This window comes from Balaenoptera acutorostrata, chromosome 12 (assembly GCF_949987535.1).
Source record: "Balaenoptera acutorostrata chromosome 12, mBalAcu1.1, whole genome shotgun sequence".
In the NCBI taxonomy this organism is placed as follows: Eukaryota; Metazoa; Chordata; class Mammalia; order Artiodactyla; family Balaenopteridae; genus Balaenoptera; species Balaenoptera acutorostrata.
This window is the reverse complement of record NC_080075.1, coordinates 35,311,488-35,333,449: the sequence shown is the minus strand read 5'-3', so window position 1 is coordinate 35,333,449 and position 21,962 is coordinate 35,311,488. Positions and strand designations below refer to the sequence as shown.

The following is a 21,962-nucleotide window of genomic DNA, read 5'->3' as shown; positions in this document are numbered from 1 at the left end:
GGGTGGGAACCCACTGAGAACACCATGGGCCAGGAAAGCTTTGCTGAGGAATGATACTTGAGCTGAGACTTGAAAATAAGTGATCAATTTGATGGACACATTTCGTTCAGGACTTTCTTGGTTTTAAAGCTAAAAGTCCGGCATCCCTGGAATCCCTTTAGATCTGGACAAACCAGGATGGTTGTTCACCCTGCTTGAAGGATGAGAAAGAGCCAGCTTTACAAAGAGTAGGAAACAAGCACTCCAGGAAGAAGGAATCACAAGTACAAAGGCTCTGCTGTGGGAAAGAGCCTGGCATAGTCAGGGAAGAGTCAGTGCAGGGAGGAAGCTCAAAGAACAAGGCGAGGGGGAAGAGACAGCCAGGGACCGGGTCACCAAGTGGAGGCTCTCGTAAAGAGTACTGATTTATTTGAGGTACAATGGGAAAATAGATACTGACAGGTTTTACTCAGGAAGTGATATGACTTGATACATTAATAAATCACTTTGGCTGCTATATGAATAGAAGGGGTCAAATTTAGAAGCAAAGTTGGGATGATATGACAGTAGCCCAGGTGAGCAGTGAAGTTGAAGAGAAGGGGACAAATGTGGGATGTATGGAGGCAGAATGGATAGAATTTGCTGCGGGATGTCTCACGGGGTTCTGGCTTGAGCATCTGGTACCTGATTTGCTGCTAAAGGGAAAATTGGAGGAAGAAGAGGTACTCTCGACCTAAATCTCTACCCCATATATTGACTAGCTTCATATGTCATAGACTATAGATTTTAGAACATGTAACTCCTTATAAAGGGCCCTCATTCCAGCATTTCGAATATGCTTTTTACATAAGTAAGAAGTTTAGAGGCACGTGAAGGAGTTCTCGTTCCTGAGTTTCTGGTATAACCCAGTTAACATTTATTTTTGGAGAAAAACACTGACTAAGACAGATGGTCTGCCGAGCAGAGCCAGAGAGGTTAGCGTAGAGACAGCTAGAAGGACAAGACTATTCAACATTTCTGTTTGTGGTGTGGACCTCGCCACAGCTATGTTACTCCTAGACCCATAAATCCTGCCCACCATTATAGCTTGAGAGTTAACAAAAAAGAATAAAAGATTTAAAAATTACTATGGACACAAGAGAAAACATTTAAAAAGAAAAACATGTCAGCAGAAATTTAAGTTAAAATAATTTTAAAAAAAGAACTATAAATAAGAGGTCTGAGCCCAGAATGAATCAGAAAATTAAAGTAGGGGGCTTCCCTGGTGGCACAGTGGTTGAGAATCTGCCTGCCAATGCAGGGGACACAGGTTCAAGCCCTGGTCTGGGAAGATCCCACATGCCACGGAGCAACTGGGCCCGTGAGCCACAATTGCTGAGCCTGTGCATCTGGAGCCTGTGCTCCGCAACAAGAGAGGCCGTGATAGTGAGAGGCCCGCGCACCGCAATGAAGAGTGGCCCCCGCTTGCTGCAACTAGAGAAAGCCCTCGCACAGAAACGAAGCCCCAACACAGCCATAAATAAATAAATAAATAAATAAATAAATAATTTAAAAAAAAAAAAAAAAAGAAAATTAAAGTAATATATTTGGCTGAAATTTTAAAAAAATAAAAAGGAAAGATGAAAATGGACATAACTAAAAGTGAAGCACAAATTAAGGATAAAAATTAGGGCTAAATAAAAAAGAATATAAACAGGATAAACTATACACTATAAAGTCAAAAATAGACATGGTAGAAGGTAAAAATTCTAGACCCCAAGATTTAGAAGGGTAAAATCATGACAAAGCTAAAATAAGCTAAAGGATAAATACAGAGAACAGAAATAGAGAGGTGACAAAATACCAAAGGAAGAAGTATACAGTATAAAATCGAAATGTTAAAACCTCTTAAAATCTAACTCCAAGTCCCCAAGTATCTGTGGAATGAAGGTCTGGAAAAGTAAGTAAGTTCCCGTTACTTAAAAAAAAAAAACAACAACAAAGCTGACAAGTGACATGAGTTACTCAGAGTGACCGACTTCTGGGCTGAAGTTACTCCCGTGGGTTGGGGTCTCCAGCAGAGCATCTAGAAGGTCAAGATGGCCTGAATTGCCAGGGTCTGTGATTCCTCAAGTGCCTCAAGCTGCCAGCAGCTATTGGTCAACAGCAAGTAATCAGCCTGAAGTGTCACTACTAACTAGTGTTAGTAATATTCGCATTGCCCTAACTCTGCTCCTATTTATTACTGCACAGAAGTGTGTAATATAGAAAATACCAGAAGGACAATATTCCTTGAGTATCAGTGAATTGTTAATGACTTTGCAACTTCAGCTACAAAAGAGATATACTTGAGGTTGAGATTGGCGGGAAAGACAGCCCAATCACTTGGAAGTTTTTTTTGTTTTGTTTTTTTGGGGGGGGACAGTTCTTCTCTCTCCTCTTTATGAAACACTCAGCCAACTAAGGTGAAGTTAAAAAAACAGAAAACAAAAACAAACTATCCTCCTGGGACCCAGAATAGTCAAAACAATCTTTAAAAAGAACAAAGTTGGAGGACTCACACTTCCTGATTTCAATGCTTCGTACAAAGTTACAGTAATCAAGATAATGGAGTGTTGGCATGAGGATAGATAGATCAGTGGAGAAGAATTGAAAGTCCAGAAATGAACCCATTCTTTTATGGTCGTCTGATTTTCAACAAGGATGCCAAGACCACTCAATGGGGAAGAAACAGTTTTTTTAACAAATGGTGCCCAGACAACCAGAGAACCAGGTGCAAAAGAATGAAGTCCCCTAATTCATACTTTACAGTTGCCTTGAACACGAAGGGGTTAGAGGTGCCCACTCTCTGGACAGCCCAAAATCCACACAAAACTTTATAGTCTGCCCTCTGTATTCCACATCCATGGATTTGACCAACTGTGGATCATGCAGTTCTATAGTGCATATTTAGTAAAAAAATTCGAGTATAAGTGGAGCCTTGCAGTTCAAGCCCATGTTGTTCAAGGGTCAACTGTATCAAGAAATTAACTCGAAATGAAATGTCCAGAATAGGCAAAGCTATAGAGACAGAAAGTAGATTAGTAGTGGTTGAGGCAGAGCAGGAAGTTTGGGGAGATGGGACATGATTGCTAACCCTCATAGCAGCTCCATGAAGTGCATACTTTTGTAATTTTCATTTTATAGATGAAAATCAGAAGTATACACAACTTGCCCACGTAGTTAATAAGGGACAGTTGCAGGAATGAAATATCTTCAAGGGTTGTTGGGAGGGTACCTTCTCCATAGTAAGCACACACCTTAGGGTAGCTATAAATATCTATGCATTAAACTTGAGTGGTGATTTTTGTATCACAAATATACTGTGCTTTAAGCAAGGTCAGGAAAGTAGTCATATTGAGTCAAAACTAAGTCATATTGAGACGAAATTCTACATCACACTTGGGCACATTTTGCTTTCCATTTGGAGATGTGGATATTGTATACATAATAAAGTGTGTAATTCAGGAGATGAATTTCAAAACTTACATGTGATAGGTGTGTTTTCAAATGAAATGGACTCTTGCATGTGAATTTTGATTACTTTGCTCAACTCCTCAAGGTCCCTGGCTCACTCTATCTGCCCAAGTAAGTTTCAAAGGGAAAGAATAAAACATGATTCTAGAAGTGTTTTGACCTCTGGGTGAATTCCTTTTATAGTCTTTTCATATATGGGAGCGGAATTTATTCACAATGTTAGTAAAATGGTGAGAAATTTCTTTACACCTAAAGACTGTTAAACCATAAATGTTTAATTCTAAGCTCTTAGAGCCGACAAACTCAGAGCTTGCATTCATTACTTCAGTATAATATACTCACTACTACAGCTCAACCTCAAAGAGCTACAGAATCAGTGGAGGCACTGAACTGGAGATTTGGAGAACAAACCCATGGAAAATGAAATAATACCCCTATGGAAAAACATCTACACAGAATAATGACTTGGATATTTTTTTTTTGACAAAAAAAAAAAAGTTGGATTCAAATGTTCTTTTTTTTTTTTTTTTTTTTTTTAATGAGGATCTTGAATCAGATGCGTATGTTTGATTGATTGATTGATTGATTGATTTTGGCTGTGTTGGGTCTTCGTTTCTGTGCGAGGGCTTTCTCCAGTTGTGGCAAGCGGGGGCCACTCTTCATCGCGATGCGCGGGCCTCTCACCGTCGCGGCCTCTCTCGTTGCGGAGCACAGGCTCCAGACGCGCAGGCTCAGCAGTTGTGGCTCACGGGCCCAGCCGCTCTGCGGCATGTGGGATCTTCCCAGGCCAGGGCTCGAACCCGTGTCCCCTGCATTAGCAGGCAGATTCTCAACCACTGCGCCACCAGGGAAGCCCCGATTCAAATGTTCTTAATTGTGCCTTTCTAGATGAAGGTAGAAACCCTTTGGATGGTCAGGCCAGGAGTGGAGGATGGTCTCGGATGAGAATTCTCTTCATTGGAGTCTTATGTTTCCTGACATCTTAACTTTCTAGCTGTAGAATCTGTTTGTCACTTTTGGATCGACAAATGTTCTCTTCCAGGAAAGACTCCACCCCACTCTCAGTCCATCCCTCTCACCTGGGATGCGTAGGACTAGTTTCAATTCTGTCATTTGCAACTAAAAGCGTGTGGACAAATTCTGATGTCTGAAATTTTCCAATCAGCAAACAGGGTTGAAATGAGCTCTTTGCTCTCTGACTCAAGTTCTTTGTCTGTCTAGGTTTCAATAGAAACATTGCTCCCTCTGCTGGCAGCCGGTTAGCATTGACCAGCTCTCAAGGATTGTGTGGCAGAAACAGTTTGAGTCAGACCTAGGTTCAGGGTGTCTCTCCTCCATGTAAAAGCTGTTTGATACTATTCAAGTTACTTTGCTTTTATGAGCCTTGAGTTTTGCATCTTTAAAATAGTAATGTTAAAAAGACTACCTTTCAAGACTGTTTTATGGGTAAATGGCCACATAAAAGGTACTTAATAAATGAAAGTTATTATTAAGACAGTTTTGGAGAAGAAAGCCAGCTTGTTCAGCAAGTTTTGCAAAGTTGTAACATATGATCTTCAATACTGTTGGTTTTCTGGATCTGAGAAAACATACATGTGTTATGTCAATCTAAGAAGCTATTCTTATAGTGTATAGAATATTAACATAACATGTGTAAAGTTCTTAAAAATTCTCAAGTGAGAAATGCATAACTTAAATTATAGATGCCCCAAAGTCCTTGAATAAAATACAGTATGCATTCCTAATGAGAGTATTAGATAAAATAGAAATTAATGGATATTCCCCCAACATGATTATACATATACATATTATATATGTATGACATATATATATATGATAGAGAGAGGGAATGTTATGATGGAGAAATACTGGAAGCATTCCTACTAAGGTAAGGAACAAGGCAGAGATGGTCACTGTTTAACAACATACTGGATGCATTAGTCAGTGTACTCATTAAAGGGAAAAAATATATATAAATATCAGAAAAAAAGGAAAATTCCATTTGCAAGTGATATGATAATACATCTGGAAAACCCAATACTAATATGAACAAAAGAATTCAGTAAGTTAGCAGGCTACAAAACTAACGTACAAAAATTAATAGTGTGTGTGTGTTTGTGTGTGTGTGTGTTTGTAATGGTAACCAATTAGAAAATAAAATAAGAGAAAGTCCCATTTACAATAACAGCATAAAAGATAAAAATACTTGAAAAATAAACTTAAAAAAAATGTCTAGGAAAAATGTAAAACATTCCTGAAAGACGAATTCCTTGGTCTTGGATAAGATAACTTGACATCAAAAAGATGTAGCTTACCCCTAATTTAACACTACTTCCATAAAATTTCAACAAGTATTTTTCTAGAAACTAGACAAATTGAGTCTAAATTTGCATGGAAAAATGAACACCCATATATAGGAAAATCTGTGGGAAAAAGGGTCAGTGAGGAGAGATAACCCTGTTAAATACAAACACACTATAAATCCTCTATAGCTAAAACAATATGGCATGAATAGATGGATAGATCAGGAACATAATTGAAAATTCAGAAATAGAACCAAGTAAACTTTATTAATGAGTAAAGTGGCATCTCAAATCACTGGGTTAAAGACAGACTTGATAAAAATGCTGTTAGGACAACTGCACAGCTATTTGAAAAAAAAATTGGGGATCAAAAACATACTTCATATTTCATACTTCAAATGAAAAAATGAGCCAAAAATGCACTAGGAAAAAACCCCAAGTTAATTTATTCATAGTCTTGCTGTGGGGGGAAACTTTTAAAATACACTCATCATCCAGATGCAATAGAGAAAACATCAACAGAATTGACTATGTTAATAAAAAGAAGTTTTATGGAAAAAGCGCTATAAGCAAAATCAAAAGACTAGTGACAAACTGGGAGAAATATAGCTGCAACATATACCACAGATAAAGAGCTAACTTTCCCTATTTACAAAGCACTCAGAAGTCGAGAAAAGCAAAGATTCAGACACACCAAAAATATAAGCACCTTTAAACATATGAACTTTTTTCTGACAAGAGAAATGCAAATCAAATCTACAGTGAGAAAGTTCTTTCAACTTTACTATATGTTTGAAAAAGTTCATAATAAATCATTGCAAAAAGCTACATGAAGATATCATTTCTTACTAACAGATTGACGAGCGTTCAAAAGCTTGAAATCATACTTTTCTGTGATCAATTGAGTGAAATTTGGATCTGAGCTGGGGGTATTAGATGATATATTATTGTATGAAAGTTAAATTTCTTGGGTGTGATTATGGGGCTGTGGTTTTGTAGGAGTGCGTATGTGTGTGTCCTGAGGAAAAACATACTGTAGTATTTATGGGTAAAATATGAGGCCTGAAATCCTACTTTCAAATACTTCAGCTCAATGGAAGTGGTATGTATTTTTATTATAGACCAGTTCTATATCAGGGACATTTGGCAATGTTTGGAGACAGTTTTGTGTCACTACTTGGGAAGGGGTACTCTAGGCATCTAATGAGTAGAGGCCAGGGATGCTCTTAAACATCCTACAAAGTACAGGACACCCCGCTAAAGAACCCATAATGTCAATAGTGCCAAGGTTTTGAAACCTGGTATAGATAAAGCAGATGTGGCTAAAGTTAACGACCGGATAATCTAGGTGATTGTACCATTATCTTATTCTTTCAACTCTCTGTATGTTTGAATTTTTTCAACAAAACATTTAGGGAAAAAGTAAATTTAATAAATATATAATAAAAGAAGTCTAGGAGAGAAAAAAGAAGCTGAACTGATTAAAACAATAGGCCACACATGGAAAAACAATGGTAAAAATTCTTTTATTATTATTATTCTTATGAGAATAAAGAAAAGACAGAAAATTCTGCCTAATCTACTTACTGGCAACAAAAACCACAAGACACCACATTAAGTTGAGAAATTTTCAAATGCGATTTTTAGAAAACTTCTTTTATGAGTTTATGTAAATATTTTCTCCCAGGCTTTCACTGATGATCAAATAGATAATTTTGTCCCATTAAAACTAGATCAAAACAAGCAGATTGGGAAACCAGCAGTCGGTTTCTTCTCTGCATGACTCAGAAGACCCATAGCTGAAAAACAGGCCTTAGAAAATGGATATTAAAAAAATTCTCCTTGACAAGTTAATGTTTATGGTAACACAGCATAACTGATGTGGTTTGCAAACCTCTAGTTTTATCTTATTTTATCATCCATTCTGCCCTGACTGTCAGGGACTAGGGAGGTGCTGGAAAATGCAAAATGGGTTTATTAAAAAAGTGGGTTTATTTATAGTAGGGCTGAATACAAAAATGCTGAGCTTTAATCAGACCTGACTTGCATCCTTCATTTGTACTATGACCTTCTTTGGTCTCATTTCAGTCTCTGCTGTTCTTAATCTTTCTTCCTTTTCCCGAATTGTTTTATTGTGTAGAGTAATAATAGAATGAGCTGATTTTTTGGGAACACTTCGCACTGTACTTTCCACTCCCAGTAAGTCTTGTTTCTCTGCTGCTCTCCACCTGTGAAGGCAGGCCTCCAGAGCTTTGTGGGGAGAGTGGATTTGGCTAAGAACAAAGGAGTCAGAGCTGCTTTGAATTTCAAAAGACTAAAAGAAAAAAAAAAAAAGCACAGAGGAAACAAAGGTTTTCATAGTCAGGCTTTCAATGCAAAGACCCAGGCAATTGAGAAGGGTCTTCTGAATTCCAAAAGATTCACTTTAAATAAATCTAGAACAGTGTTTACTAAATGATCTACCATAAAATAGGAAGGATGCAAGATACAACTAAAGTTCAGCATTCCCACTCAAAAAGCGATTGAGATGTTTGCCAGTTGGTAGAAAGAAGAAAATCAGAGAAGACTAAAGGATGTCTATATGGGGCGCCTCTGAGAGTCCTTCTCCTACATTCCCTGAGAGTGGAGCCCCCAACCCGAGACGTGTTTGAGGGATTTCACGGCAGAACATTCTATATTCCTCCAAAAACCTGGGAGAACGCCTACGTCCTATAACAGCATGAGGCAGCAGCAGGGGAGTGGAAAGGGGCATGCTGAGGGTGCTTAGGCAGAGTGGGCCTGAGAAGAGGATGGGTTACCTTCCAGGGTCATGGCTTCGTCAGCAACCGTTTGGTGTTCATTGAGGGGTGTGGAGTTGGGAGGGGGGATGGGACACGCTGTGAGACCTAACCTTGCCTATTGAACGTTCTCCAGTCATTTCCAGGTTAACTCAGGCTCAGCACCTTACTCCGTCTTTCAGGGTTAGGGTTGCCAGGGAAAAAAACAGATGCCTAGTTAAATTTGGATTTCAGATAAAAAAAATGAACAATTTATGTTTTAGTGTAAGTATATCCTGTTCAATATAGTAAAATGATTTGTTGTTTATCTAAAATAAAAATTTAGGGGCTTCCCTGGTGGTGCAGTGGTTGAGAATCTGCCTGCTAATGCAGGGGACACGGGTTCGAGCCCTGGTCTGGGAAGATCCCATATGCCGCGGAGCAACTAGGCCCGTGAGCCACACTTACTGAGCCTGCGCGTCTGGAGCCTGTGCTCCGCAACGGGAGGGGCCGCGATAGTGAGAGGCCCGCGCACAGCGATGGAGAGTGGTGCCCGCTTGCCGCAACTAGAGAAAGTCCTCGCACAGAAACGAAGACCCAACATAGCAATCAATCAATCAATCAATCAATAAATCTTTAAAAAAATTTTAACTGGGCACCTTGTGCTTTTATTTGCTTAATCTGGCAATCCTATTTGGAGTTCCTCTTTCCTCTTTCCTTTTTCCTTTCTCCTTCCCCTTTCCTGGCATCCAGGCAGAGCAGGAAGCTTGAATAACAGCGTCAAGGGCAAAGCCTGTGGTTGCCCTGCAGCCTACGTGAGGCCTTCACTTCTAACAGCCTCCTGAAAGGCCTCTCTCCCTGTGCACAGTAGCTTTTCCTCACACCGTATCCCTTGTCCCTGTAATGTGCAGTCTCTTCTCTGGGAGCGATCAGGGCTCAGGGCATGGGGGTCCTGCCACTGCTGTCTCTGGCCCACTGCAAATCCTACTGCACTGATGGTGCTGTAAGAACTCTGTGGCATCCTCTATTTGGCTCCTGGTTTCGGTTGTCAATCCCAGGGTTCTGCTTTGGGGTCCTTTTGCCTTATTTTTCAGCTACTTCTATAGCCCTCTCATGGAGCATGGGATCCTTTTCAATGGTCTCCTGCATGTCCCACTGAGCTGAGGAAACTTGAGGGTTACTTCTCTCTCTCCATTGCTTCTGGAAGCCCAATTATAAATATACTAAAGTTTTGTATTCTGACTCATAATCTCTAAATCCTTTTTTTAAAAAATAATTTTTCTCTCTGTGCTTTGGCTCAAAACATTTTTCTATTGTTCTATTCCTCAGTTCACAAATGTCTTTTTTCTGCAGTGTTCTAATCTGCCATTAAACCAACATATTGAGTTTTGCTTTCTGCTGTTGTACTTTTCAGTTCTAGAATTTCCATTTAGTGCTTTTTTATTCTAGAATTTTCTGGTAAAATTCTTCATTGTTATCTCTTTTCTTCCATTTACTTGGACTTATTAAACATAGTTATTGTGAAGTCCTTGTTGGCAAACTCCACTAATTCCCTTTGACTTGGGTCCTTTCTCTTGACTTTCCATAATTTAGTTCTGTCTTTTAGTATGCCTGGTAACTTTTTATTGTATGTAGACATTGTATATTATAACCTATAGAGGCTCCAAGTGATGTTATCTTCCTCTAAAGAGGAAGTGTCTTCTGCTAGGCCCAGGGGTTTGCTCATCTTAATCAAATTAGAGATTTAGCTGAATTGAGGCTGGAGACTTTTTTGTGGAGCCCTCCAGGGGTTTAAACTGAGAACCTGGATGTACACCTGGGCCCCTCCGTTGGGTGGACCCCAACTCTAATTACTGTTTCCTTGGCAGAGTGAGACCGTGTGAAAACTCTGCTCTGTTTCTCAGAGGCTCTCTGCTTAGCTTTAATTGGAGTTTAGCTCCAATTCTGCAGAGCTTCAGACTTTGGCAAATGTCTTAAGACTTAGCTCTCTGCCTCTCCCTTCTGGTTGAGCCTTCAAGTCTCCAATTTTGTCTCTTCAGTCCTCTTGAGACCACCCACAGCTCTGCTAGATTCCCTGCCTCCCCTGCCAAGGTCCTCTGTCTTAACAAAGGCCAGATTCTCAGTTTTTTTGCATCACACCTGGAATTGCCAAATGTTTTCAGGGAAAAGAAAACTGCAGAATATCAACTTACCTCTCCAGGTCCATCCTTCTCCAGAATCTTGGTCCCTGTAGCTCTGGTTGCTTTGGCAGCTCTCCATTGCCTTTCTGTTGATGTTTTCTGTTTTATGTCTTTTCTACTTATTTGAGGCAGTAGCATTGCTCTTATATATCATTATTATATTTTTTGTGTTTTTTCTATCAATTACTGACAGAGGTGTGATAAAATGTCCTACTGTGATTAAGGATTCTTCTACTTGTTCTTGTAGTTAATTTTTATTTCTATATTTTCATGCTGTATTATTAAATTCATACAAATAGAAAAGATTTAATCTTCATGGTGAATTGTGTTTTTTATAATTGTATAGTTTTGTAAAAAATACTCGTTATATATTTTTCCTTAAAGTTTAATTTGACTGATATTAGTTAGATACATCAACTTTTTTCTTTTGTCAGTGTTTGCATAGCATATAATTTTCCATCCTTCTACTTAACACTTTTTTATATCCTTAAGTTTTGATGTGTCTCTTGTAAAATGCATATAGTTGGAAACAAGTCCCCCTAAAACTGAGTTCCTCAGCTGAGTTTATGATTAACCTCTCTATACAAAACTTTACCCCCTTTCTTGTCCCACACCTGTTCCCCTCAAGATTGAGGAGTGCCAAAGAAAAGGGGAATGAAACTGAGCAGGACACTTTGGGGCCCTCCTGGGTACAAAAGCCCCTCTGTGTCCCCTGTTTCTTGTTTGTAGAAAAAAAACTTTAGTCTCCTAGGCCTTCCCTGAGTTCCAAAGAGCAGGCACAGGCAGTTACTACTTAGGGAAGTGAGGGAATGCAGAAACAAAGGAAAAGCAGTTAAACAAGAAAAGCAATGACAATAATTCAGCAATAAAACAGAGTCCTAGTTCCTTCTCAAAGGATATGATAGATATCATAATCTATCAGATATCAGATATCATAATCTATCAGATATTGTAGATATCTAGATAGCTACAAAATCTGATAGATATGGATATCTTTAAGTTGTTCTTCAGGAACTAAGTCTCCCCTCCCTCACTCAGGTGGAGGATGGTACTCCAGACTGGTTGGAACCAGAAAGTTGATGATTAAGATTTCTGAAAACCACCCTGTTACCCCACCACAAACGAATCAGAAGAAATTCATGCATCCTGCAACCCTCAACCCCAAACGTTGCCTTTAAAAATGCTTCCCAGAAAGGCATCAGGGAGTTTGGGCCTTTTGAGCATGAGCTGCCTGTACTCCTTGCTTGGCACCTGAAATAAATGCTGTATTTTCTTTCACCACAACCTCGTGTCAGTAAATTGGCTTTGCTGTGCATCAGGCAAGCAGACCCAAGTTCAGTTTGGTAACACAGTTTAAAAAAAAATCCAGTCTAATATCTTTGTCTTTCCATTGCAGATTTTATTATTGCCTTATACTTGGCATTCATTGAGATTTGTCCACATATTTACCACTTTTCTTGCTTTCTATTCGTTCCTGTATTCCAACCAGATTAAGTCTGGGAACATATTCTTTTTACCTTTTCAATATATACTTTAGTTCAAGTCCATTCATGAAGAAATCTCCCAGTTTTTGTTTTCCTGAGCATGTCTTTGCTTCACTTTTCTTCTTGAAAAGTATTTCCTCTGGGTACGGAATTCTCAGTTGGTACTTTTCTTCTTTGGAAAGCTTTTTGAAGATAACAACCTTTTGTTCTTGTTAAGAAGAAATCATTCAATTATTGTTCAGCCAATGGTAGTTTGTCCATTTTCTTTGACTGCTTTCATTTTTCTCTTTGTCTTTACTTTTCAGCATATTTAGCTTAAGGTGGGGGTGTATCTTTTATTTAGCATGTTTGCAGACTGTATGGCTTCTTGAATCTGTGACTTAAGGTCTTTCAAAAATTTGGGGAAATTCTTAGCTGTCATTGCTTCAAAATTGCTTCTACCCCATTCTATCTCTCCTTGTCTTTTTGAACTCTAATTACACATGTATAGAGCTTCTCACTTCATTATAAATGTTTTTCCACTATTCTCTTTTCTGTATTTTTCATCCTTTTTTTCTCTTTGCCTCATTCTGGATATTTTCTTTGTACTTATCTTCAGATTCATTAATACTTTCTCCTCTCTTAGCTGTGCTTAATCTGCTGTTAAATCCATCTATTGCTTTCTTAGCATGTCATTTTACTTTTTAGTTGTATAATTCCCATTTGGCTCTTTTTATTATTTTTATTTCTCTGATGAAATTCTCAACTTGCTTTTTATGTCTTTGGTTACCTCAAGCTTTGTTATTTTGGAGACTTCATCTGATAATTCCAACTGTGGGTCTTTTCTATTTGATTTTATTCATTATAATGTCTCCTCATATGTGTGTGTGTGTGTGTGTGTGTGTGTGTGTGTGTGTGTATGCACATCGGACACTGATTTTTTAAAATGCTTGTAGAGATAATATAAAGCCTAAAATGTTGATATGTTTCTCCAGGGAGGACTTTTTTTTTTTTTTTTTTTTGCTTCTGCTAGGTGTCTAGGGCATTATTCTTCTGGGATCCTCTCATTCCAGTTTCAGAGGTTGAGATGTTTTGAAGGTGCATGGTTTTCCTGTGAGGAAAACTATGTACTTCCAGGTCACTTCCATTCCTAGGATGCTGTCCTTCTGGGTCCCAAACCACAAGAAGGTAGATTACTAAGGAGAGGGGTTACTGGTTCCCCTCCTCTTAGTGAGTCCTAGATTCTGCTCATTGTCCTCGTAGCCTTGCAGGCTTTCAAAATCTATTTAATCTCTCAGCTGCTCCTGCAGAAATTGGCAAATGCTTCATGGCAAGAGTAACCTCAATTACTGACTTACCTCTTTGGTTCTCTTTCTTTCCCCAGAAACTGGTCCAATATTTCTTTTCTATCTTATTAGCTCTGGGATACCTTCAAATAGATTAATTCCCCCCCCCCCCCCAGGTTTTTGAGTTGTCCTGAGTAGGATATCTTGTCAGAATTATCTGTTCTGCCATTAGTAGAAATGTAAGTTCTACATATTTAATATTAATTTCCCATAGATTCTCTTTATACTTGCAATGGGAGATGTTTCGTGTTAGTCTTAGTCTGTCATGTTGTCTCAACATAAGAACAAAGTGCTGAATTTATAAAAGACACTATACTCTAGTGGTTAAAAGCTTGGTCTCTGAAATCAAAGAGATTTGTGTTTAAATAGTGGGTTTTCATTTTCTTTTTATATTTATGTTTTAGATTACCTGGCAAAGAACTTGGTGATGATTTCCTATGCTCTTTAAAAGTCTAATTAATTGTGAAGATGAAATTATAAAGTATTTAGCATAGGGTAGCCATGGGGGAATAATCTAGAAACGTGTTGTTGAAAAAAGAAATCTTAGCTCCAGGGGAAAAATAACCCTTTAAATAGAGAGATTTGGTGATTATCATCTCAAGCAAATGATCAGATTACCCTCTCACATTGTAAAGTGATCAGACTTTATGTGCTTCTTAATGTAGTACAATAAGAAGTATATTACATCACCTATGTAGTCTAATTGCTGAATGTGTTTTACCTTAATCAGATCATGAAGGGACAATAAGACAAATCAATTACAGAACATTCTATAAGATAACCAGCCTGAATTCTTAAAAAAAAAAAAAAAAAGACAATATCCTGAAAAAACAAAATCAAAGGGCAGGGAGATGCTTCTGGTTAAAAGAGATTAAAGGAACATTAAAAATGATATGCATATGTAAACCTTGTCTGGATTTTGAATTGGGGAAAAAAAATCTATAAAAGATACTTTTGGAACCATTGGGTAAATTTAAATAGGGATTGTAAATTAGATGATATTATTGAATTAATATAAAAAAAAGATGTGCTAATGAAATTGTACTTAGGAGACTGTACTTAGTCTTAGGAGATGCATGCTGAAGTATTTAGGAGTGAAGTATCAACTTATTTTCAAATGTTTCAGCAAAAATAAATAAAATAAATGTGGAAACGTTAACAACTGGTATATCTAGGCGAAGGTTACATGTAAGAGTTTTTTCTCATGTATTTTTACTTTTCTGTGGGTTTGAAATCTTTCAAAATAAAAAGTTGAAGGAACAGTCTTGGCTCTATCATTTGAGTTACTTGTTCTCAGATTAGTTTTTAATTTGTTCAAAATAAAAATTTAATGAGCACCTACTATGTATTACTCTTATAGGTGCTGAGGAGTGGGGTTGAACTAGACAGATAAGATCATTCTCTAATTTTCAGTTCCCTCATGCATAAAATGGATATAGAGTAAGAGTACCCCCCACATAAGCACAATGCTTGGGGCCGAGTAGGCATTCAATAAATGTTGGTTATTGTAATTAATCAACTTTGTCCATTGTTGACCTAATTTCATCCATTTGATGGTTTTGTTCTTTCAACTCTACTTTAAATAAAAATGTGTGATCTTCCATCTTATATATTCTTCCCAAGCCATTTCCTAGTGTTACTACTCATCTTATTTTTGTTAATATTATTAGGGCACTGGAAGTTTTGGAGAGAAGATATCATGTAAAGTCAAAGCAAAGATGAAATTAAAGTGGTTAGGGGTATATTTTTCAAATTAGGCTTCTATACATGACTATTCTAAGGTCTAAAGTTTATATTCCCATAGATTTTATTAGTGATTATCCTGGTTTAAGATTGGGTTATAAACTAGAAGCAACTAAAGAAAGGTTTCTAAAAACAAACAAACAAACAAAGAAACTAGGTCTTGAGCTGATCAAACATTATACAACATTGGAAATTCTTTAATCCTCTATCCCCAATAACCTTGCCTCTTTTTACAAACTGTGTATATGTAACATGTTATTTATCTCTGAGTGAAAGCACTCCTTCCTTTCATTCTACTCCACCCACACATGTCCTCAGATGCTAATGGCTTGGTCTGATAAATGTACAATTCATTCTAAGCCCATTCTGTAAATGTCATTAAGTTCCAAAACTTTCCTTTCAGTGTAGACTGTGATCATAGTTTATAACTTTTTATACAGAGAATTATTTTAGTGATATAATACTAAAACAAAAACTAAACTAAAGAGTATTTATATAACAAAATAATACTTAAGACTGATTGGGGTGACCCAATAATTAAAAATAAGTGAAACTTTCGGGTGAAGTTTATTTGCAAGTGTTTATTCAAAGAATTTAAAAAAATATTTCAACTTTTCCTATTTTTCTCTTACAGCTTTTGAGAAAACAAGAATAATTCTTCATATATTAGCATTAATATTAAGCATCCCATATATCTTATGAGTTGTACATTGCATTTCAATACAATCTTATCCACTAACAATATGTTAAATTATTTTTATTTTACATTCTGGGTAGGATTAAAATAAATAATATAGAAATAATTTAACAAATCTTTATGGAGTACCTACCATGTTCCAGGTTTGGGAACACAAAAATAAATAAATGGACCCTGCTATTAAGAAGCTCACAGCCTAAAAGGGGAGATAGATAGACAAATAAAACAGACAATTTAATGTAGTATGCAGCTTTGAGAACAGTATGTGCAAAGAACTATGGGAACCTTAAGAGGGTCACTTAATCCAGAATGGTAGAAGTTTGAGATGGTTTCCAGGTCAGGATGATATATTTTACGAAAGAATTTGCCAAGAGAAGAATTAATGGTGGGTGAGAAGAAGAACATTCCTATAGCAGGAATGACTGAATAGTCCTAGGGACTGGACTGCCTGATATTCAAGGCCCCTTCCAACCCCAAGAAGACAGTAGGAGACAATCAACCATCATCTACTTGATCCAACAAAGGGAATTTGTATAGAGCGAGGCATCTTCCTGATATTTGCCTATTCGGGAAATACCGATTTCCTGGACTCATTTTTTCATGCTATAGAGCATCATTTAAGAAGAAAATCCCATGCTAACTAAAAGGTTTTCTAGACACTTTATCTATGGTGCTGATCACAGATTCGGAATGAAGAATTTGGAATTGTGAATATTATTATCATCTACTTTTAAGAAAAAGAGAATAAAAGTTAAAGACTCCTATAAAGCTCTAAACGTCAACAAAGTATACAGGTTTCTCGAAAATAATATTTTTCTTTCTCTTCAATGTGGAGAAAACAGAAAGGAGCTGGTCCTTTGTCTTGGTTATCTACAAGGAGTACACTAGATGGTGCTATAAGGCTGTCAGAAATAAGGTAAGTTTCACCAAGAAAAATAGTGTGGAGGTTCTGATGGCCGTTATGTGTGCTGAAAACTTTCCATATATTTTCAGTCCCTGAGAGCAATTCTAGGTTTGTAGGCAAGTAACTGGAATCTTAATCTCACAAGTTTTAGCCCTCTGGTCAGATTCATTTTAAATTAAACCACAAGTTTAACACACAATGGTTTCAATGTTTGACAATTCAATCTCATTCCACTGAAATGGAAATTTTAAAGTTATTGAAGTATAAGTTTATTATACATTTAAACATATTGCTATTAATTTCATTTAGGGAGTCTCCCCATGAGCCTAGTTATGTCTACTAATTAATAAATCTCTAAGTCAGTTTCTTCAAATGGTTTCCTGCATTTTCAAATTATCATTAAGCAGAAAATACCAATCAAACTCTCTTATCATTAAAGTACTGCAACAGACTAACACAAATACATGAAACAATACATTTTGAAATCACTCTGTCAGTATAGTATTTTTATATAAATAGCATTTCATGATTTTTCCACATTACAATAAAACCAGAAACGTACTTTTTACTAAAGTGCAATATAAAATCAAAGCTTTATTTTTATAATATTTTCTACTTAGTTTTCTTTTAAATGTTAAATAGTAAAAAGGCAAACAAAAATATGGACGGCTAAAGATATACCTTTTATAAACTAAGAGTCATTTTAGTTTTAAACTCTCAAAAAGTTAGGAGATCTGTGTGTGATTTTTCTGCTTATCTTTCCAGTTCTGCTTCTAGAATTTCCCCCCATGTGTCTGCATCCATTGGGTACATGATTTTTTCTGGTAGGCTGATAGGAGAACATATGTTGCTATATCTGCCACTTAGCCATTCATGTTTCACTTTACTCTTCTGGTAATTCCTCAGCAGTATTACCTGAAAGAGGTAAACCACCATTGTTAAAGAAGGTAGTCAGTGGTTGGTGAGTGAGTTTGTTTGAAACTAGAGAAGCTGACTGAGAGGGCTGAAAAGATTAAGTATTTACATCGATATACACATATACTAATAAGTGCATGTGTGTGTACAGAACAGAGTGAGTCACAGAGTCTGCCGGGGGTTTTGGATAAAGTAGAGTGAAATGAAGTAGCTATTGTGGTTAACAGAGGTAAATGCCCCCAAAATGTAAAAGGATGGATGGGAGATAGTGTGGTTTGCAGGAAAAGAATAATAAAATTCAACTTACTCAGCCATAAAGAGGAACAAAATGGAGTCATTTGTTGAGACGTGGATGGATCTAGAGACTGTCATACAGAGTGAAGTAAGTCAGAAAGAGAAAAACAAATATCGTATATTAACGCATGTATGTGGAACCTAGAAAAATGGTACAGATGAACCGGGTTGCAGGGCAGAAGTTGAGACACAGATGTAGAGAACAAACGTATGGACACCAAGGGGGGAAACTGTGGTGGGGTGGGGATGGGGTGTGCTGAATTGGGCGATTGGGATTGACATGTATACAGTGATGTGTATAAAATTGATGACTGATTAAAAAAAAAAAACGTGATACAACTCTTCAAAAGCTGTTATGGCAAAAAAATTATTAATGACAGTTACTGTGTATTAAGTATTATGTATTATATATTGCATTTATTGGGTCTGTATAATAATAATTTTCAGCTCACTTTAAAGAAGAATTGTGCTGTGTACTTAGTGGAAAGATTTTAACTTCAGATAAAATGATAAATAACTTATTCAGGGACTTATATCAAGTTTATAGACTCAAAATAAACTAGACAATGCAAATTTAAAAAAAAAATTCAACTTTAACTCCCAAAGTCAACATACTCTGTATGTCATTCTGTATATGAAATCCTCCCTCTTCCAAGCAGAAGGTAGGCTTGGGCTCAAACTGACCACCATATTGTCAAGAACACTGCAGACTCCATAGGTTAAACTTACCCTCCAGGGATAACCACTCTCTAGATCATCATCTATCTCTCTTTGGCATACAGCTCTCACAGTCAGGCAATGAGGTTTCCACAAGGCATCGCTGTGTCTTATTGTGTGATTCCAGCTCCTGCACGTCACTGAAGCCCTGCACAAACTCCAGATGTCCAGCTGACTGAAAATTTTAAAAGTAACTTCTGGAGGCAGCAGTTCAACAAAGTTATTTTGACGCTCTTTTTTTTCCTTCTCAGCATCCGCAGAGTTCAATTCTAGGTCAGAAACCCTTGAACTGTGGTTCCTCTTGGAGTTTTTCTTCATAGCTTGATGTTTTAGTGAATTATCCTCATAAGTAACCTAAAAGGCAAAAGTTAAAAATACTCACTCCCTTTAGATCAGACTATAGATCCTACTCTGAGCCAGATACTTTCTGGGTATGATTTTTCTTTTTTTTTTTTAAATTTTATTTATTTATTTATTTATTTATTTATGGCTGTGTTGGGTCTTCGTTTCTGTGCGAGGGCTTTCTCTAGTTGCGGCAAGTGGGGGCCACTCTTCATCGCGGTGCGCAGGCCTCTCACTATCGCGGCCTCTCATGTTGCGGAGCACAGGCTCCAGGCGCGCAGGCTCAGTAGTTGTGGCTCACGGGCCTAGTTGCTCCGCGGCATGTGGGATCTTCCCAGACCAGGGCTCAGAACCCGTGTCCCCTGCATTGGCAGGCAGATTCTCAACCACTGCGCCACCAGGGAAGCCCCTGGGTATGACTTAATGAACTTTAACTTTCTTGACTTGAGCTTCTCAGTCTGTAAAATGGGGCCACTGATGCTTCTCTGGGGTGTGTTCTTGCAAGGATGAACAGGGATAATGTGTAACACATCTAGCCCCACATCTGAATTGCACGTGAGAGGCACCCAACACATGTTACTTCCTTTCTTCTTTTTAGATATTTTTGGTAAATGGGTTTGTTTCTAAATATTTGGGGTTTTTCTTACTCCCAAAGAACATTATCTTAAAAAAGAGAAGTGATTCTTCACAGACTATAATTTATTTTTAGCAGTAGAAACGAATATTGTGAGAACACATTCGATTCCAAGTATTGACTGGAAAATACTTTTGAAAAGTATTCGATTCTATTTAGCCCATTAATATTTGTCTGTGGGAACCAATGCCTTGTCATTAAATTCTTCATCTACAGTTTGTGACTTAATCATAAACCTGATCAACTTTTAGTAGTTTATATAAGAATTGTTTATCTACTTATAACTAATGGGTAGGTGCTCACATTTGACACAAATACTATCTGAAATAGACAAGAAGTTGAGGTCTGGGTTATACTGACAAAATTTCAAATATTCAATAAGAGTAGTGTTCTAGAAATGGCTTTTATTTTTTAATTTTTAAATTTTTGGCTGTGTTGGGTCTTCGTTTCTGTGCGAGGGCTTTCTCCAGTTGTGGAGAGCAGGGGCCACTCTTCATCGCGGTGCACGGGCCTCTCACTGTCGCGGCCTCCCTTGTTGCGGAGCACAGGCTCCAGACGCGCAGGCTCAGTAACTGTGGCTCACGGGCCCAGTTGCTCCGCGGCATGTGGGATCTTCCCAGACCAGGGCTCGAACCCGTGTCCCCTGCATTGGCATGCAGATTCTCAACCACTGCGCCACCACGGAAGCCCCTAGAAATGGCTTTTGGAAGCTACACTACATGCATAGTCAATTATGAATTAAGATAACAGTCACTGAGGCCATCAAGCAACAGTGACTAACAACTATAAACAATGTTTATAACTCATCGAGGTATAGCACGTGACTAAAAATTTAAAGTCCAGTTTCAGCTAATTTACCTAAGGTGCATGGTGTAGGCTTCTGAAATCAGTTGAAAGCATGGAGCTATTCTGGCATATAAAGACAGTTCATATTTACTTAAAATCAGTTTATTCCATTTTGCACTTCCTTTTATAATGAGGGGTGGCATCACAGGAGGGGTTTCAGATACAGCTAAATATTTCTTCTAGCTCAGTTAATGACAAATTCCCCTTTCCAGATGTGCTACTTACCTATATGCTTCTGTACTTGCCAAGACCACAGACGCTCCCATTCATTTGGTGGTTTATGATCCAAAGTAGCTCTGGTGGTTAGGATTTTAATGTCTGAGTTCAGCAGAGGACTTCCTCTTGAGAGTCTGGGTAAGTAAGAAAGCAAACTGGTAAAAAAAGTTCATGAGTCAAGTTTTTGTCACCCCACCCTCCTGCCCCATCAATATAAACCAAAGCCAAACTACTCTATCTCATATTAGGAAAAAGTTACTGTGCATTTAAATGCACATTTGTTACTTCTCCCAAGATCTCACTGGGGATAAAATGCGTCCTCCCTTTACAGTTATACCACAGGAGGCAGATGAAAGCTTTTGAATTTAACAGATGGGGGTGCCTTGGTGAGGCTCCTAAAATCCCACTAGGCATTTTTCTTCTTTCAAGTCCAGTTTTGCCTGGATGCCTAGAAACCTATCCTCTTCTGCCCCTTCTTCTTTCTGAACCAAACTTTGCTGAATTACCTCTCTAGTTAGGTAAGAGATCGCCCCTCTTTCGGGTGTCACACGGAGGCAGGGATCGGAAGGGAGCGCAGACGCCCGGCTCTCGGGGAGCCCTCACCCCCTGCGGACCCCGCAGGTCGGAAGGAATGGCCCCACGTCCTTTCTGAGCCAACCTCCTGGCGTGTCCCGCCCAGAATGCATTTGCCGGAGTCCAAACCACACGGGGCACTGACAAGTAAATAACAACAATAACAACGGTCAGCACCAACTGTCACCGCAGCTCCGGCCGACTAAGCGGAAGTTTGTGCTAGCGCCAGGGCCGCGCCCCCGAGCATGCCCGCCCAAAGTCAGCCGGAAGCGAAGACCCTCCTACCTACTGTGCCGTAGCGACCTCCCCTTCAGCGATTAAATCTTCCGGATTTCGAATCCTTCCCCTGCGAGTCCCTCAAGTCCAGCCCACTCTAGCCCCGCCCTGCTGGCTAGTATTTCGCACAGGCGCAGAGAGGAGCGCGCATTGCCTCTTGGGATTGGTAGTTTTCCCAGGGCGTCTCAGCTCGACAACCGAGGAGAAGTGGAGGCGCCACGGACTACAAGGACCGGTGTCCTCCGAGCCAGGTGGGCGGTGAGAAGGGCTGGGGGGTGGGGTT

The 21,962-nt window shown here is 38.4% G+C and overlaps 1 protein-coding gene across 4 annotated transcripts; it reads right to left on the bottom strand.

Moving 5' to 3' along the window:
• Window positions 1-15,826: 15,826 nt before the first annotated feature.
• On the bottom strand, window positions 15,827-21,782 carry FBXO48 (F-box protein 48). 4 transcript variants are annotated; one of them, XM_007189767.2, is made up of 5 exons: window positions 21,689-21,771; window positions 21,337-21,543; window positions 20,840-20,964; window positions 18,805-19,146; window positions 15,827-17,781 (listed from the first exon to the last, which is right to left on the bottom strand). In XM_007189767.2, the coding sequence occupies exons 4-5, from the start codon at window positions 19,108-19,110 to the stop codon at window positions 17,620-17,622; spliced, it is 468 nt and encodes a 155-aa protein (XP_007189829.1). In that variant the 5' UTR covers window positions 19,111-19,146; window positions 20,840-20,964; window positions 21,337-21,543; window positions 21,689-21,771; the 3' UTR covers window positions 15,827-17,619. The 4 variants fall into 4 exon arrangements, with proteins under 4 accessions (XP_007189829.1, XP_007189830.1, XP_007189831.1 ...); XM_007189768.2 differs by lacking the exon at window positions 21,337-21,543 and having other exon boundaries at window positions 21,689-21,782; XM_007189769.2 differs by lacking the exon at window positions 21,337-21,543 and having other exon boundaries at window positions 21,693-21,759.
• Between the last annotated feature and the right edge of the window lie 180 nt (window positions 21,783-21,962).